The sequence below is a fragment of the Coturnix japonica genome, chromosome 5 (genome assembly GCF_054131305.1).
Source record: "Coturnix japonica strain WE chromosome 5, WE-NBRP24, whole genome shotgun sequence".
Lineage (NCBI taxonomy): Eukaryota > Metazoa > Chordata > Aves > Galliformes > Phasianidae > Coturnix > Coturnix japonica.
The window spans coordinates 51,679,465-51,695,369 of NC_140667.1; the positions used below are offsets into that span (position 1 = coordinate 51,679,465).

The 15,905-nt window shown below is 46.1% G+C and overlaps 1 protein-coding gene and 1 long non-coding RNA gene across 7 annotated transcripts in view; both read right to left on the reverse strand.

Moving 5' to 3' along the window:
* Window positions 1-7,339, reverse strand: part of LOC146760822 (uncharacterized) — a 60,066-nt gene extending 52,727 nt beyond the window's left edge. The window contains exon 1 of the long non-coding RNA XR_014946827.1: window positions 7,118-7,339. This is a non-coding gene — a long non-coding RNA (uncharacterized LOC146760822). The remainder of the gene's footprint in view (window positions 1-7,117) is intronic.
* Window positions 7,340-9,591: 2,252 nt separating this feature from the next.
* Window positions 9,592-15,905, reverse strand: part of SLC38A6 (solute carrier family 38 member 6) — a 34,267-nt gene continuing 27,953 nt past the window's right edge. For 4 of the 6 annotated variants that reach the window (XM_085549596.1, XM_085549595.1, XM_085549598.1 and 1 more), the window contains one exon: window positions 14,342-15,050. In XM_085549596.1, the coding sequence (XP_085405722.1) occupies window positions 14,970-15,050 (81 nt within the window). In that variant the 3' untranslated portion in view covers window positions 14,342-14,969. Of the gene's footprint in view, window positions 15,822-15,905 lie in introns of all 6 variants that reach the window. The other 2 variants (XM_015865790.3, XM_032444865.2) reach the window with 2 other exon arrangements.

Sequence of the window (15,905 nt, forward strand, 5' to 3'; positions counted from 1 at the left end):
TTATGGCAGATCTGCCTCAAGGCTTCTTAGCAGAGGACAAATATTCCTTGCTTTCATAACGAAGAAGGGAGAAAAAATATAGTTTAGTGGTGTGTGATGCTGCTGGCACAGTGCAAATCCCCTCCAGCCCTACCATTGCTGCCTGGGAGCAAAGGGATGCTCAAAGGCCACTGCCCCCCTCACACAGGGCCTTGTGGAGGATAGGCTGCAAGCTGCTGCTCAACCTGCAGGGCATTGATTTCTGGACCCTTTTCCCCAATCCAGCTGGATTTAAGGCTGAGCACAGTGCTGGGGAGCAAGGAAGGGGAGCAGGCTGGGAGGATGCAGCCACACAGAGGGTGGGCAGCTTGCAGCCCAGATGGACTCAATTGCACTGGGACGAGATGTTAACATTCACTCCCTAACAAGCTTCTCAAATCGTGTTTTTTAAGGTCGTGTGTTAACAGAAAACAACTGTTCAAATTTAGCAAGTTCCAGCACAGCTCTCACCCTCATTACACTGCAGGAGTGAGAAACACTGCTGTGATTCAGTCTCCATCCCTCTTACACAGGGTCAGTGCAGCTCGCCATGCGGGCGGCTGCTTTGCATGATCCCACCTGGGTCATCCTGGTGGGATTTGCCCCCACCTGCCCAGGACGGCTCCCCATCTATCTGCAGAGCTCCATCATCTCCACTCTACAGTCACTGCCGGTATCCCTGGAGTGTATTTTTAAGATGAAAATTATTCTGAAGGACAAGCGACCTGCTCGTCTTCACCCGACCTTTACTGCTCTGGATCCTCGTGCTGACATCTGTGACTAATTTGTGATCTATGAAACCAAGCTGTGACCAATACAGAAAATCTTGATGAGAGCCCTGCCTGGTTTAGCAGCAGGCTTCCCAGCCTCGTGTATGGAAGCTGCCCTGGAGCAGCCGCCTCTGGGTATCTCCACAGGTGACATTTTGGAGTGAGCATCCCACCCCAAATGTGAGAGGAACAGGCTGCCCAGGGTGGTGAGCAGAGCCCTGAGTGCCAGAGCTCAGGGAGTGCTGTGACACCGCTCTCAGAAATGTGAAGTTTGGGCTGTCCTGTGTGATTCCTGCTCATCCAGCTCCAAGCCCCTGCTATGTGCAGGATCACCAACCACCAGACCAGGCTTCCCAGAGCCACATCCAGCCTGGCCTTGAATGCCTGCAGGGATGGGGCATCTACAACCTCCTTGGGCAACTTGTTCCATTGCATCACCAAAGGGGTCACGACTCAATGACCCCTGTGGGTCCATCCCAACTCAGGGCATCCTGTGATACCATCAGGGTGTACATCAGGCTCCTTTGGGGCTGCCTGGCTCTATGTGAGTGCACACTTGCATGTGCTGCACAGCAGGGCCCCGCTCCTCCTTTAAACAGCCAATTAAAGCCTACTTTGGCACTTAGCACACGACATCAGCTTGCAGCACTTAAGCTGCCTAGCACAGTGTGAATTTAATTTGATAAAGGGGCAACTAATAAAGATCTTGGAAGGCCGGTTAAAGTTCATTAAGCTTTTCCTTTCAAGGTACACTTCCCTCCCATGCACAAGCTCACGTCTGTGTTTTTAAAGCCGCATTATATCCTGCCACCAGAAAAAGGTGCCTGTGTCACATCCCGACAGGGTACATTAAAAGTTCTGCTGCCTGAGTCATTTCAGGCCTCAATTCTTTGCCCAGAAATGTACAGAAAGAGGAGAGCACGTTGGGTTCGTGCAGCTTCTGCAAAGGGAGCTCAGCTCCTGTCACACTGCGCTCCATCCATCCTATTTCTTCTGAGCAGCCCGTGGTTCCAGATGGCTTTCATAAACAGATGAGGAGGATCCTCCGAGTTCACTGGCTTAATGAAGCCCGTATGGCTGACTCATGTAATAAGTATTTAATCATGCTGATGAAAATCATTTTCAAAACTTCCCACCACACACAGTGCCGTTCTCTGCACAACCATGGAGATGATAACACAGCAGCACAGCCAAGGAGCCTTCCAGGTGCCATGACTTTCATTACAGAGCTATAAACATGCCCAGGCATCTGTGCATCGCCACTCTTTGCAAACAAATCACCCGCAGAAGTGCCACGAAAAGGAGTTTTTCGAGCTCCGCATTCCCTGGGCGGCTGTTTCAGAGGTCACTCATGGGTTAACACTTTGGTGTTTATATTTTCTCACTGGTTTCAGTGTGTGCTCTCAAATGCCCGTGCCTTGAAAACTGGCTGAGTTAATGTGGTCTCCAATTGCAAACAGGAGAATGCCACAATACCTTGCAGATACTGAGTCACCTCTAGTGGAGATCATTCCTCTTCCCTGCAGAAGTCCTTGATGCCATGAAGAATGTGGACCTTTGTCATTTGCAGAGCACAGATCTAAATGAATGCACCTACGTCCATCACATGGCAACTATGGTGCTGTTGTCACCCAGATCATCCTGCATGGGCTAGAAGGGGACACAAGTGTCAAGGGGACACTGACTCATCCAGGCTGGATGTGGCTCTGAGCAGCCTGGTCTGGTGGTTGGTGACCCTGCACATGGCAGGGGGTTGAAACTGGATGAGCACTGTGGTCCTTTTCAACTCAGGCCATTCTATGAAGACCTGAATTTCTTGGTGAAAAGGGTTCAGAACCATGAACTCCCAGGGCTAGACTCATGTCCTCTTGTTTGTGCTTATCTTTACAACAGGCTCATTGCTGCTCAGTAGGCCAGCACACCTCTGAGAGCTCTGCAAAAAGGAAGAAGATGAATGATATCTTAATATCATGGCACGATAATGCCATGCTATCATGGTATGCCCAGGAACTGCTCCATTCCTCGTGACATTGCTTTTAATGCAGAGTAGGTGCTTCTATCCATAGCTGTTCTTTGTTTGTTCACATTCAAAACTTCAAGACTGGAAAGTCTTCTGATTAACTTCAAATCATATTCCTGTAGCACCCAGGCATATGCAGCTGCAAATAACTGAGGCATTATGGTCTTACAGGCTTGATAATGAGATCCAGAGTTTGCTTTGCACAAGTGCTTCATCTTCTCATGCATGGCCCTATGAAGTTTGGAGCTTCAGGATCAAACTCTGCAAGTAATGGCCTTCTGCACCTCCTCTTGCTTCTCACTTCAGAGCACCCAATAAAGATGTTGTTATGATTTTTCAGAACACCTTAAGCAGAAAAACACCAGAACAGAGGAGAGGTCTCAATTTCCACATTTATGACTTCAGACTTCATAGCTAAACGATACCAAAAAGGGAGTTTAATGCCCATAAATACTTCAGGGCCACCTGATTCATGGTTCAGCCCAAGTGCCCAAGTCCCCAAGAGTCAGGAGGACAACTCTTTAAAACACTGTTTGCTGCTATCACTGGAAACTTTAACCCACTGGTTTCACACTCTGAAGGTTTAAGCTGCAAATGGCAGCTTAGGATTTATGTGCTCCTCTGAACAAAATACGTCAGGGTGGGAAATCTTGACCTGACAGATCTGAGACACGCCTGCCGTAAATAACCAATTGATCGGCTGACTAGCAAAGCCATTAGCAGGCGTGAGGTGCCTGCTGAGGTTCAGACACCACATAAAATGCTGGAGGTGCCAGCAAAATGGACACAGCAATTGGCCACGCAGTCATCTGCTTACAAGCTGCCCGTGAGGGCTCGTGAAAAATGGGGTAGCTTTCATCTCATCCTCTTGACATCACGGCTCTGGTGCTGGGATCCAGACTGTCATGGGTAAACGGGGAAGAAAAGAGAGAGAAAATGAAAGCCTCGTTCTTGAGCAGTAAATCATCTGTGGGAGTAGAACTACTTTGAATTAAGTTGGAGAACCTGCCTTGACAGTTGCAGGCAATGAGTCTTTTCTGCTGTAAATCATCACAGCTGCCAAATGGCACCAGTGAGCCTGAGCTAATGGGGCTTTCCACCCCATGAAAAGCGGCAGCAGCAGACATAGGAGGAGGGAATCTGACATCCCTGATCATAGGCTGTAAGATGAAATGACCAGGGGTTATGTTTTACTGCCTGAGAATGGACTTGGACAAGCTCTAGTCCCTCCATTTCAACACCTCCAAGGTACATACCTGCATGCAGAATCCATTCCAACAAACTCTCCAGCAGTGCCGGCTGCAGGACAGCGAGCATCGCTAGAGCAAGGATCTCACCCTAAGCTCCAAGTCTGTCTGCAGAACTCACAGCATTCATTTCATCAATGCATTCAAAACGTCAAGGGTTGGCTTTGCTGGTGACTGGTGTCCTTATGCTGGTTTGGCAGGAAGCTTCTGGGATCTCAGTTGCATGAAGGCAGATATTGGATCTGTACTTCTGGAAGAAGGGATCAGGCAGTGCTTGCTCCGTTCCCTGTGAGTTTGGTTAGTCCTGCCCTTCCAATGCTTTAGGCACCACAACATTCACCAGCAAGGTGCTCTGCAGTGCCCTGGGCCTGCTGGGAAAGGCCTTCCTCTTGCTTGCTTCGAGTTCGCTCTTGAGCAATGCCTTTAGGCATCTCCTAGTTGTGCTTCTATGACATGACAGAGTGAATAATGACCCTGCATTCACTTCTGAGGGCTCAGCCCAGCTCCCATCCTTGGTAGCTTCTTTCCAAGAAGTGTCTTTCTCTCTTTGGACTGCCCAGGTTTTGGAAACCTAACACTGCATTCTGCACAAACATTTTGCTGCAGGAGAGAAAGTTCTTGGTTTTGGAAGTGACATTTTAGTGCACCCAGCGCAAATGTTTATAAATACATACCTGTACACAGACACAGCGCTTGTCAAATCACATTCAAAGGATACCTAGGTTCTTTCGTGTATTACATACTCAGGGTGAAAATAACCAGCTATATTTAACCCAGATCCCAGCTTAGACCAAATTATTGTAAAGGTCAATTAAAGAACAGAAAATCTCACTAGTGAAGAGGTAAAAAAGCTCCCCTTCGTCTGCCATTCCACGAGCTTCAACAGAACCAAATCACAGAACAAAAATTTGCAATTAAGCAGGATATTATATAAAACTTGGTGACAACTCCAAGTTTCTGTACCTGCCAAGGCCCGAATACAGATGACTGAATTTGGCCTACAGCAGTTGATGGAAACTCCATCACTCACTGTGCTGATGTAGTTGTTTGGAAACCAACGGCTCTTGGCAGAAAAAACACATTTCAGCTTCTGTTGAATGACTGCACACATGATGAGCAGAAGATAGGCCAGTAGCCGGCTTTCAGATCTGGATTATGTTTTGGCTGGGACTTAAAGTTCAGGTCTGGGGCCAAACGAAGGCTAGAATTTAACCTGAAACATAATCCTGAAATCACATGGACTCCTCTCCTCAGGTATTGGACGCGGAGGAACCCGGGGATATTTTCTCCCTTGCAACCACTACCCTGCTCGTTTGGCAGGCGCTGCAGTGCTTGCTGCATTCCTGTTCTTTGGCCCTATATGAGTCAGTTCTAGAAAACTCTTATTTGACCACAACTGGAAAAGAAAAAAACTTCCAAAGAAAAAGAAAAAAAACCATAAAAACACACAAAAATCCCGAGCCCAAACCCACAAATCAAATTTGCCAGGCTGGTTGGAACCACAAAGCCTAGATTTCCACACCAGCAGCCTGCACGAGTCCAGCAGCCCCCACAAGGGCCAGCAGCAGCCGGGGGGCTCACAAGGCTGGGACCCCCCTGCAGACACCCTGTTGGAGCCAGGGGATGATGGGCAGCCCACAGGCAGCCAAATCCCCCAAGAAACACCGGGGTTTGTTCTCTGACCGCCTCAAAAAGCTATTTCCAGATCTTAACTCAACACCTTCCTTCAACCTCAGAGCACCTCCCCGAGTAAACACAACCACCTCCCAGGTTTGGGCCGTATGCAGGAATGATATTTAGCGCAGGTCACAGCTTCAAATGCCATTAGAAATATCTGGAAGGGCAGGCAGGGTTGGGCTCTGCCATCAGCGGTGCGGTGAGGACACCTCGGAGCGTCTGCTGAGGTTGGGTGGGTGATGAGCACCAGAACATTTGTGCAATCAGCAGAAACAAACCCCCAGCTCCACTCCTCGCTGTTTCTCACCATGTCCTGCACACTGGGAACCCATTAGAAAGGCAGGGATGGAAATCTTGGGAAGCGAATCGAAGTGAAGAAAAGCCCTTGGTGTAATTTTACAGCGTGTGAAAGACTTAAAGCAAGAAACACAACCAGATGCCACAAGGAAACTACTTCCAATTAGTTCTGCTTTGTGTTATACCTACTGATGAAAAATAAAAACAAATTTATTCTGTCAACAGCTCTATCTATAGCATAATCCTTAAATGAACTCATCCGTCAAACCGGTCTCCTCTGGCAAAACACATTACAATCCCTGTTTCTCAGCTGTGGGAATCAATCATCTGTTTCCCAAACCCATTGGTCAACATCTCGGGAACCCAATATATTTTTATTGCGCTGAACGAGCCAGTCGCAGGGCACCAACTTCACCACACCACCAAAGCACGGCGTGCCCAGCTATGAGCAAGCTCCATGATTTCTATTAAATCAACTACTAAAAGCATAACGCAGCCCCAGCAGTTTCTTGCAGATGTATCAGCTCAAGCAGACAAACTGCAGCGGAGGTTTTAGCTGGGGCCACCTCATGAAAGGTTATAACCCAGATGTATTTTAACTGTTAGAATAATGGCTATTATGAATTTCAGCAGGAAACCCTCAGAATAATCATGTCTCTCGGTGTTAGAAGAGCAGCAATATCCCACCACAGCTTTCTGGCTCAAGAGAAACTCCCATCATCCCCCATGGATTTCATTTACCTGGGATATTTGGGATGTTTTGTTTCCAGGCTTGACATTTTTTGATGTTAGGTTTTTGCCAATGGCTGAACTCTTCAGAAAGATTTAAGTAGCGTTTCCTTGAGCCCTGGGGTGCACACCGAGCTCTCCCCACCAATGAGCAGAACTTGTTGCTCAACGTGATCCGCTCGGGTCAACAAGAGAAGCGCATGGACCTCTGAAAGCACTGCAGGAAGCTGACCAAGTAATGAAGCCTAACAAAAAAGGAGTGTTTCACCAACATTTGTAACAATACCAGAGTTTAGTGAATGGTTGGGCCAGCAGCAGGTTGGAGAAAATTAATGTATACCTGCAGTGTGGCAACTGACCTCTTCCAGCATGAAGACTGAGCACGGCCAAACTCAAAGGAATTGCGTGCCTGCTTCAGTATGAAGTCTGTGCTGTAGGGGCCCACCGATGCACTCTGAGATCAATACACTTCACTGCAGAGACTTAAGCACTCATTTTGTCAGCTTCATGCCTCCAGCACCAACATCCTTGGGAGGAATGAAAAGCTGCCAGCAGGGCAGGTTGGAAAACAAAGCAAACAAGGTATGTGTGACTGGAGAGCCCATCCTTGCCCTCACTGGCTCTTCATTCAAAAGCTCATCTGCGAATGAAGCTGAAAAGAACCACTGTGGCATCACCAAACCCAAGCGTGGAAACCCTGAGTCAGCCCTGCACTCTGTGTGTGTGCTGTTTCACAGCCATGCACTGAACACACCTTTGCTTTGTTTTGGTATCTCCAAGGTCTGCTCTGCAATCACAAAAGAAGAACTTTTGTTTTCAAAGATGCGATTTTGGCTACTGGCACAGCCTAAAGCTTCTCCACGGATATCAGGTGTTGCTAATTCATACCGTGCCACTAATGAATATAAGAGCAGATACTTGGAGTGGAGATACTTGTGCCCATTGCACCCTGGGGAACTGCCCTGACTGCTCATGTCCCTCCCAGCCCTGGAGCTGCTGCTCATCCCCACTATAAATATCCCCCCAGCCCCTCCTCACCCCCCAGTCCCCAGTGGGGCACCAGCTGCTTCACCCCCAGCAGGACACCAGGCCCTGAGCCCTGGGACATCCCGGCTGGCTCTCCCAGAGGCACCGGCAGATTAGCAGCTCTATTTTTCAAGCTGCCCCTTTAGCTTTCATTCAGTTTGCAGGAATTCCAGGCAACTTGGCAGGGTGGGCAGCCTATATATAAACCCCAGTGGCCATTTCGTCAAGCGAAGCACGATGAGCAAATGGCCTCAGTACCTGGAATGCAGCTTTGTGCAAGTGACAGGTCAGCAAAGCAGCTGATATCTTTCCTTGCAGCACAATGGGGATAGCACAGATGCCATCAGCACTATTTTTTTCCTAACCTGCTGTGCGCTAAAAAATTTATTCTAGGAACATTAGAGAGCAGGGGGGTAAAAATAGATGTGCAGGTTCAGCAAATGGTTCTCTCTACTCCTTGCACTTTAATTTTCTTTTGCAGAGAAGGGGATGCAGAAAGCCGTGCTGAGCTCTGTGTTCAGCAGTTCCAGGGAAGGACACCGCTGCTCTGTGGGCTCCCAGCAGCCTGGGCGTTAATGTGGCTCCGATTCAAAGTGGAAAGATGGGTTTAAAAGAGGAATTTCACTCTGTGAAATATCAACCTCTGCAATGTTAAAATCTGCAGGAGGGGGAGAAAAAAAATCTTTGAGGTCTACACAGAGTTTTCCCTGGCCCTTGACTCCAGCCCTGCAAACCATATCCATGATCCCTCCACCATCCCCATGTGTAGAACCATAGAATCACAAAGGTTGGTAAAGACCACTAAGATCATCTAGTCCAACTGTCAACCCATCCTCATCGTGCCCACCAAACGTGAAAATCCCAACACCAAAAGCAACTACGTGGGAGGGAGGCTCCTGCATGGACCCAGTCTCCAAATTCCTCCGCTCTCCTCTGGCCAGATCCTCCATTTGCTACATGACAAAACTGGAGCCCTAATTTCCACACTGGTCTCCAGAAAAGTAGTTCTATAACCCAGGCCAATCAGACTCCCATAGATCGTATAAATCCAGTGCCTTTGATTATTACATCATGCCAGAACACTGAAATGCAAGTCAGATGGTTAAGGCATTAATGGCTGCACTGCGAAGACTCAACAGTACAAACCTTTCCAAAATGAACTGTCTTGACCTTTGCTGTGCTGACAATAGGAGTGTGACATCATGTGTAAACAAGCCTCAAATCTAAACCAGGTGCAGCGAGCTGCCTGGTGTCCCAGGGCTGCTGTGTGAACCATGAACATGCAAGTGGTGATGCTGGAAGCAAGAGGAAAACCAAGCTGGGATGGAACCCGCTCAGCAGCACCAATGAGTATGAGCAGCTGCTGCAGGGCAGCACCAAATTCTGCATCACACCTGAAAAATGCAGCTGTGGGGCCATTTGTACCAATTATTAATTGGGGTGAATTTTATAAATGAGATGCTCATTTCCACGCAAGGAGCACGCTTCCATTCTTACAGCTCTGGAATCAAGTCAGTAGTAACGTGTTCTGGTCCATATAACTGCCCTGTTCAGGACAGGCCCTTCCCTTCCCTTCCCTTCCCTTCCCTTCCCTTCCCTTCCCTTCCCTTCCCTTCCCTTCCATGATGCTGTGGTTCCCAGGCAGTTTCCTCGCACAGTCGCCCACCTTTCCTTGGCCATGGAGATGCTACAGCCTGAGCTGGGGTAACAGCAACAACTTTGCACTTCTGGAACCAACTGCAGAGCGGCAGCACCGGGTTCGTTTTGCTTTGCACACCATGCACAGGAAGCAAGGATGAGCAGCAAATGAGTTATGCAAACACTGCCCTTTATTTTCTGTTTTTCTTGGAACACGCCGTGGCTGCTCCATAGAAATCTGTGGGAGGAAGAACTCAAAACAGGAAATGCATGGCACACAGATCAGACGCTCACGAGGTATTTTTTACATACAGATGACTCCTTTTAAAAAGCAAAACATCAGTTCCCCATTAAGCTGAATGATCACTTCTGAAACACGGATACACCAAAAACATCACCACAACCTGCAGAAATAAGGCAGCTCCTTTTCAGCAGCGGGAATTGTCAGACAGCAACAGTCACTGGGAAGCAGATGCATCCCCAAGGCTCCATGGGATGCAGAACAACTATAAGGAATGCTCTCAACATCAAAGGCAACACAAAGCAATGATTGTGCCTTAAGTGTTAAATCTAATTAGGAAAGGCGTTCTACAACAATCCGTGTTATTTTAACTCCAGGACTGACCTGAAGCTTTAATTAGAGTACATTAGGATGCCCACTATTGAGCTAATGTTAACTTTCATTTCTGTACATAGGGACAGCTGGAAACAACACAATTAATCTTCATTGGTACAATGTCCATCTCCTCCTACTGCTTATAGGAAGCAAAATAAAGAACCCAGCGTGCTGAATTTGCAGGATTCCATATTCAGAACCTCCCTCTGGCTCTGTAAGAGCCTCGGAGCCAGATCAACACAGCTGTGTTCAAGGTAAAATGATCACCTGTATCCAGAACAGGCACAGCTCTGTCCTCATGTGTTGTTGTGCTCTGCTGAATCTGCATGATGATGCTAATGAAAACTGTCATATTCTATGGAGGTAATCCTAAGAATTAATTTAATGAAATTATTATATATATACTTTAAAGACTGGACATTTTGGATCAGCTCACGCAGGTCTATAACCTGCACTATTGCTACCCAACAGAGGTACACAGGGGTAGTATACGGTTCCTCTGAGTCCTCTCAGCCTTCACAGACTGCAGCTTTCAGAGCACTGAATTCCAGATCCATACCACAATGACTGTGCACAGTCAGAAACACAGCAATATAGAACAAGCCCTAATCCTCTCCCATGCAAACAACATGTTTACAAGCAGGGTGGGATGTAACATCTGCCCTAGCAGCTCAAGCACAGAGATCTTGTTGCACCACCGTGTCTCCGTGCTCAGGGGAAAGGAAAAGGAGGGGCAGAGAGGAGAGGATGGTATCACAGAGGGTCAGTTTACACTGCGCAGGGACATGAGAGAATTTTAAACAAGCTGCAGTGGAAATCAGTATGAAGATGCTTAGAAACAAGGGAATAAACAATAACCATCGAGCACAATACACACACAGGCTGTAAGCACTTGTGCGCAGTGCTCCCTTCTCCAGCCCGGCTTACCACAGCTCATCTGTAACCTGAGCGGCCCTTACATGGACACGGAATGGAAACAGGAGAATGAGAGAAAGCAAATCAAAGGCTACCGACTCATTTTCGTCTCTTACATTGTTCTCCTCGTGCAGCTGGGAAAGGCAACCTTCCCAAGTGAGGCCAGAAATGCTGAGGGATCCCTCTAGCTGAGGCTTCAGAAAATAAAATGGCATACACATAATAAAGCAGAACTATTGAAATTCACCAGTCTGGAAATATAACAACAAAAGTCTGTACACAAGAAAAATATATCTGGAAGCATGTGAGAGTGGAGCTCAACAGAACTCATGCTTGTGTACAGCCGCAGTGAAAACCTTACATGGAATAATGCACAGTCTGGGGAAGACTGAGACTAAAAGCAGCATCCTTGCTCTGATGTTGAATTAATACATTTAGCAGCCCTCTCCTCACGTTTTAAGTTATGTATTGTAGGACTTTCTTAAAAGTAGCAGCATTTCTAACTCTTTTGCAAATGGAAGATGACAGCTCTCTGCAAACCGGTGTGCTTCCATCCCCTCTGCACCGCAGCCAAAATGTAATAATAGAGCTCCAGCAGAGGTGTGAATTGCTTCCCTTCATCCTCACGGAACATTAACTTCACAGGCTGGTATTCATCAGCCCAATGCTACCTACCAGGGCAGTCAGTTTACAGCCTGGCTCGTGTACCCAGGGCTTAAAAACAATAATGCCGTGATTTCCATAGCATTACAGCAAGCAGCTGTAAAACTGACACCTTATTTCATGCATTTTCTCAGCCCCATCTTTTAACACGACGCACACAAACTGTGCAGGCATTGAGGACTGCAGCACAGGGCAGACTCAGTATTTTTTCTCTAGGAGAAACAAAGAGCAAAAGCTCAGCAGAGCCTTGCCAACTTTCTGCACCTTCACAGATGATGTAAATCTTCCATATGAAGCCCTGCTGTTCAGAGTTTAAAATAAAGTGCCTGCAATGATGTCTTACAACTACTACTCAATAGCGAGCTGCAAGACGTGATCTGTGAGAAATGGTTTTCATAAAACCTCACAATTCTAAGAAATATTCCTCCTAATTTTGAGTGTCTTACAAAATATATCTACAGTTCACTGACATGAATGTAAGGTCTCCTGTTTTCCTAAGTTCTGGTTCAGTTACAAAATCATTTCCTGAACTGCAGCTATCGTTGATTTCTCAAGGTACACTTCATATAAAATGGATACTCAGGTTTTTGCAGCGTTGCCATAGATGCTCTGCCTGGCAGAATCCCCACAGCCAACAAAGCCTGGGAGCACACAGCTATCAAAGGGAGGTACAGGCAGGAGGAGCTATACCTGGTTATTGAGAATTGAAAAGGAAGGGTGCTGCAATAATAAAGGCAAAATGAATGGCCCCAATCCCTGTTACTCACACGGTGCTGAGAAACTGTCTGACCAACTCCTTGATCACAGGAGGCCAGAGAGCTCTCAAGTTAGAGGCACCCGGAGTGAACAAAGATGGAGAGTGAGGTTTGTGAGAAAAACACTGATCTAAAACCTGAAAGGCAGTCCAATCCATCCTCCTTCCCTTTCCTGCCCCCAATAGACCTCACTTTGTTCAGTTTTTGGCAGATAACTCATCACTCTTCCAGGTTTTCTGCTAGTGAAACACACTGAGGAGGAGCCACCACCATGCCAGTGCCACAGGAAGAAGCTGTGAGCTTCTACCCAGGAGTGGACGTGCTGTTTCAGGTGGTGACCTCACCTTGTGTCATGAAATCCCAGGTAGAAGCTTTGTGATAAAAACAACTGCAGTCTTTTTATATATTGTACTGATTTTTAAAGAATGGGGATCCTAACAAAACTCCTGAGTTAGTACCTACACCTCACCGCTTGAGTCTGTTTCTGCGTTAAACTCCTAAGCAGAAGAACATTCCTCAGGCAAAAGGATTCCTAAAGCAGTACCAACTGCACACCAACAGCACCTGGGTGCCTGCAGGCCATCTATCAAAAGGGAAAAACATCTTACAGATCCCAAGAGTTGAGTGATCCGCTGGCACTGAAGTCAGAGAAGGCACAGCTTGCCAGCTCAGGAACAGAGATGGTGGTTCCAAGTCTGCTATTTTCTGTTCCTCCCTATTACACAGGGAAGGATCAAGCGCATTCTCTCTGGGTTATGTTGAATTTGGCACATCCTTTTCTGGAGAGCGCCGTCGCCCATTGCTCCCTGCGGGCACTGGCACAGGCAGCCGCGCTTTCCCAAGGCGGTCAGCTTACAAGTGAAGTCCTTCCAAGCTGAAACCAATTTTCAGGTTGCTCTACAGCCACCAGCAGTGAGGACCTGAGTCACCATCTATCGTGACAACATTAACAGCAATAAAATATCAATACTTCAAAGACTGAATGATGCCTCTCCTGCATCATTGGGAAGTATGAGTGTTTATGCAGAAGTGCTTTTGGGAACGGCCCAGCTACGACTTTGCTGTAGCTTTATTTCTCACTTTTAGTTTCTGGCCCCAGTTTTGCACAGGAGCTTAAAAAAGACAGACCCGCTGCTAAGAGGTTCGAAACGTCAGTTTCTAGGGCGTCTTCCCTACCTCAAATGAGAAAACATATGTCAACACATTAACAGAACTGTTTCAACAGGATTTTCTACCTAGAATCAACTAATTTACTGCTCACCTTATGGACAGAAACATTTCCATAAAGGTCATACACTAGCTTCTTTCATATTAACCAGATGAATTAATTTACTATTTCATTTGTACCTTAGTCCAATCCTTAGATGTAAAGTGCTAAGCTGGATTAAAAGAAATACTGCATCTGGAAATAATGAAGAACTTTCCCACTCTTTAAATCTTGCTGTTTGAGTCTGAGGTCCGATTTCTGAACTTTACACAAGGTATTTCTGCAGAGGCTTAACTTCATCAGGGTATGAAGCCTCTAAAGAGATTAGGCTATTCTAAAGACATTAGATTCCATCTGATAGTAACAAATCTAAGGACGCTTACCATGATACCAGTAGAATGAAAGCAACGGCTGATATAAGGAACTTCTGCAGTGGGCACCCCATACTATATGTAACAAAGCCCAGCTGGTGTTGAAAACTGCATTCATGATTCATTTAGGCAGAAAAAAAAAGCAGAATTACAAAAGGGTGTGTGAATGTTTAGAGATTTTAGGGTAAAATTAAGGCTCCGTAAACATAAAATTTCCTTTGCCTTCAGGACAGCAGAATGCCACCTTTCAAGTCCAAACACACAACAGTACATAAAACACAGATATGTTCTATTTCAAGTAGGAAAAACTGGTAGAAATGGGAGTGAGAGAGAAAAAAGTCTCCCACTGGCAGGAATACTGAGGTAATTTGAATGATACTCAGAAGCAGACATTAACTGAAAGTGGTCTATTATTAAATACAAAACAGAATCACGAATGCTCTGAGAACCTACTATGTTGGATGGGTAAAAGCTCCTAATTTAAAAATTACTTCAGTACAATTCAAGTACACAGGAGGTATAAAACAAGAATACTGTTATCATGATGTGCCCATTAAACTGGGCTGAGGTGTTTGGCCTCTGAGTCTGTATTTGGATAAATTAGGGTAAACATTTGGAATCAGTCAGTTCCTAATATCAACTGGCTGAACTTCTGGAACTTAAAGAAGCAACAGCTGTCTTTCACTTCAAGGATAATACGCGATACACACGTCACAACTGATTTAAAATCCATCTCATTCTCTTTACAAGAAAATTTGTCTTAGGGTTCTGAGTTCGTTCACCACGTGCACCAAACTATCTTTGCATAGCAGGGATTATCAAGAGATCCTTTTCCCCGCCACAAGAGCATCATTAAGAACTAGTATTTTAGACTTGAGGGTAATGAAGAAACATCACCAGCAGGCTGAAAAAGTGTTATTTGTTCTGAAGGTGGTTGCTGTCAGTGTTTTCTGTAGGCTGTCAGTATCTCTGGGTCTTGTCATCCTCCTGAAGCTCACTTTGGATTGTAATCACACAGTGTTACTGATTAATCCAGTTGAGGATTATTAGAATTAAACTGAGCAGACCAACACATATGCCAAAGATAACCAATGCACATGCCTGTGGAGAAAGAAGAGACAAGTCTATATTTATATATTTATGTATTATGCTGAACATAAAAAGTCTGTAAAAGCAGGTTTAAACAATGTGTTTTACAATAATCTTTCATGCTGCAAACTACTTAGTCTTCAAACACAAGGTGTCTGCTTAGAATGACATAAGACTAAGTCTGCCTGGGACAGTTTCATTGGGCACACTCACAACAGTTTGGCTCACTTTCACTGCTCACCTGAGAACTGTACAGATCTGCCCAAACAAACACAACTGCGAATGAATGAAGAAAATGAATTTGTATTTTACTCAAAATGGTTGAAAACGCATCACTGGATTTTCTTTCAGGTTCCTTATTTCATCAGCGTGAGAGCAGTCCTATAAGTCACTGCAATGGCAGATGGTCGCAGCATAAGCACTTTGTCACCATTTTTAGGATGAGAGGTAACACTTTTCAGTTGTACCAGGGAAGCTTGGGTTGGATATTAAGACAGATTCCTTCTCAGAAGGAGTGTTAATGCAGTAGCACAGCTGCCCAGGGAGTGGTGGGGTCACTGTCCTGGAGGTGTTCAAGAACTATAGAGATGTGGCACTGAGGGACGTGGGCAGTGGGCATGGGCTGGGGTTTGACTTGGGCATCTTAGTGGTCTTTTCCAGCCTGAACGATGCCATGATTTGAGACACTGCCACGACGTTGGGCTGAGCAGCAGCTAAGAAGTAGACAAGCACAGTCACAGTGCAAAACGCAGGCTGCAGCACAAATTCCAATTAGAACTCAACCTACTGTGCCAAAAGAGAAACCATAGAGGAAAAAGAAAAAACAAAACCAACATGTTTTTGAGAAGGCTTAAATAGAAAACAAGC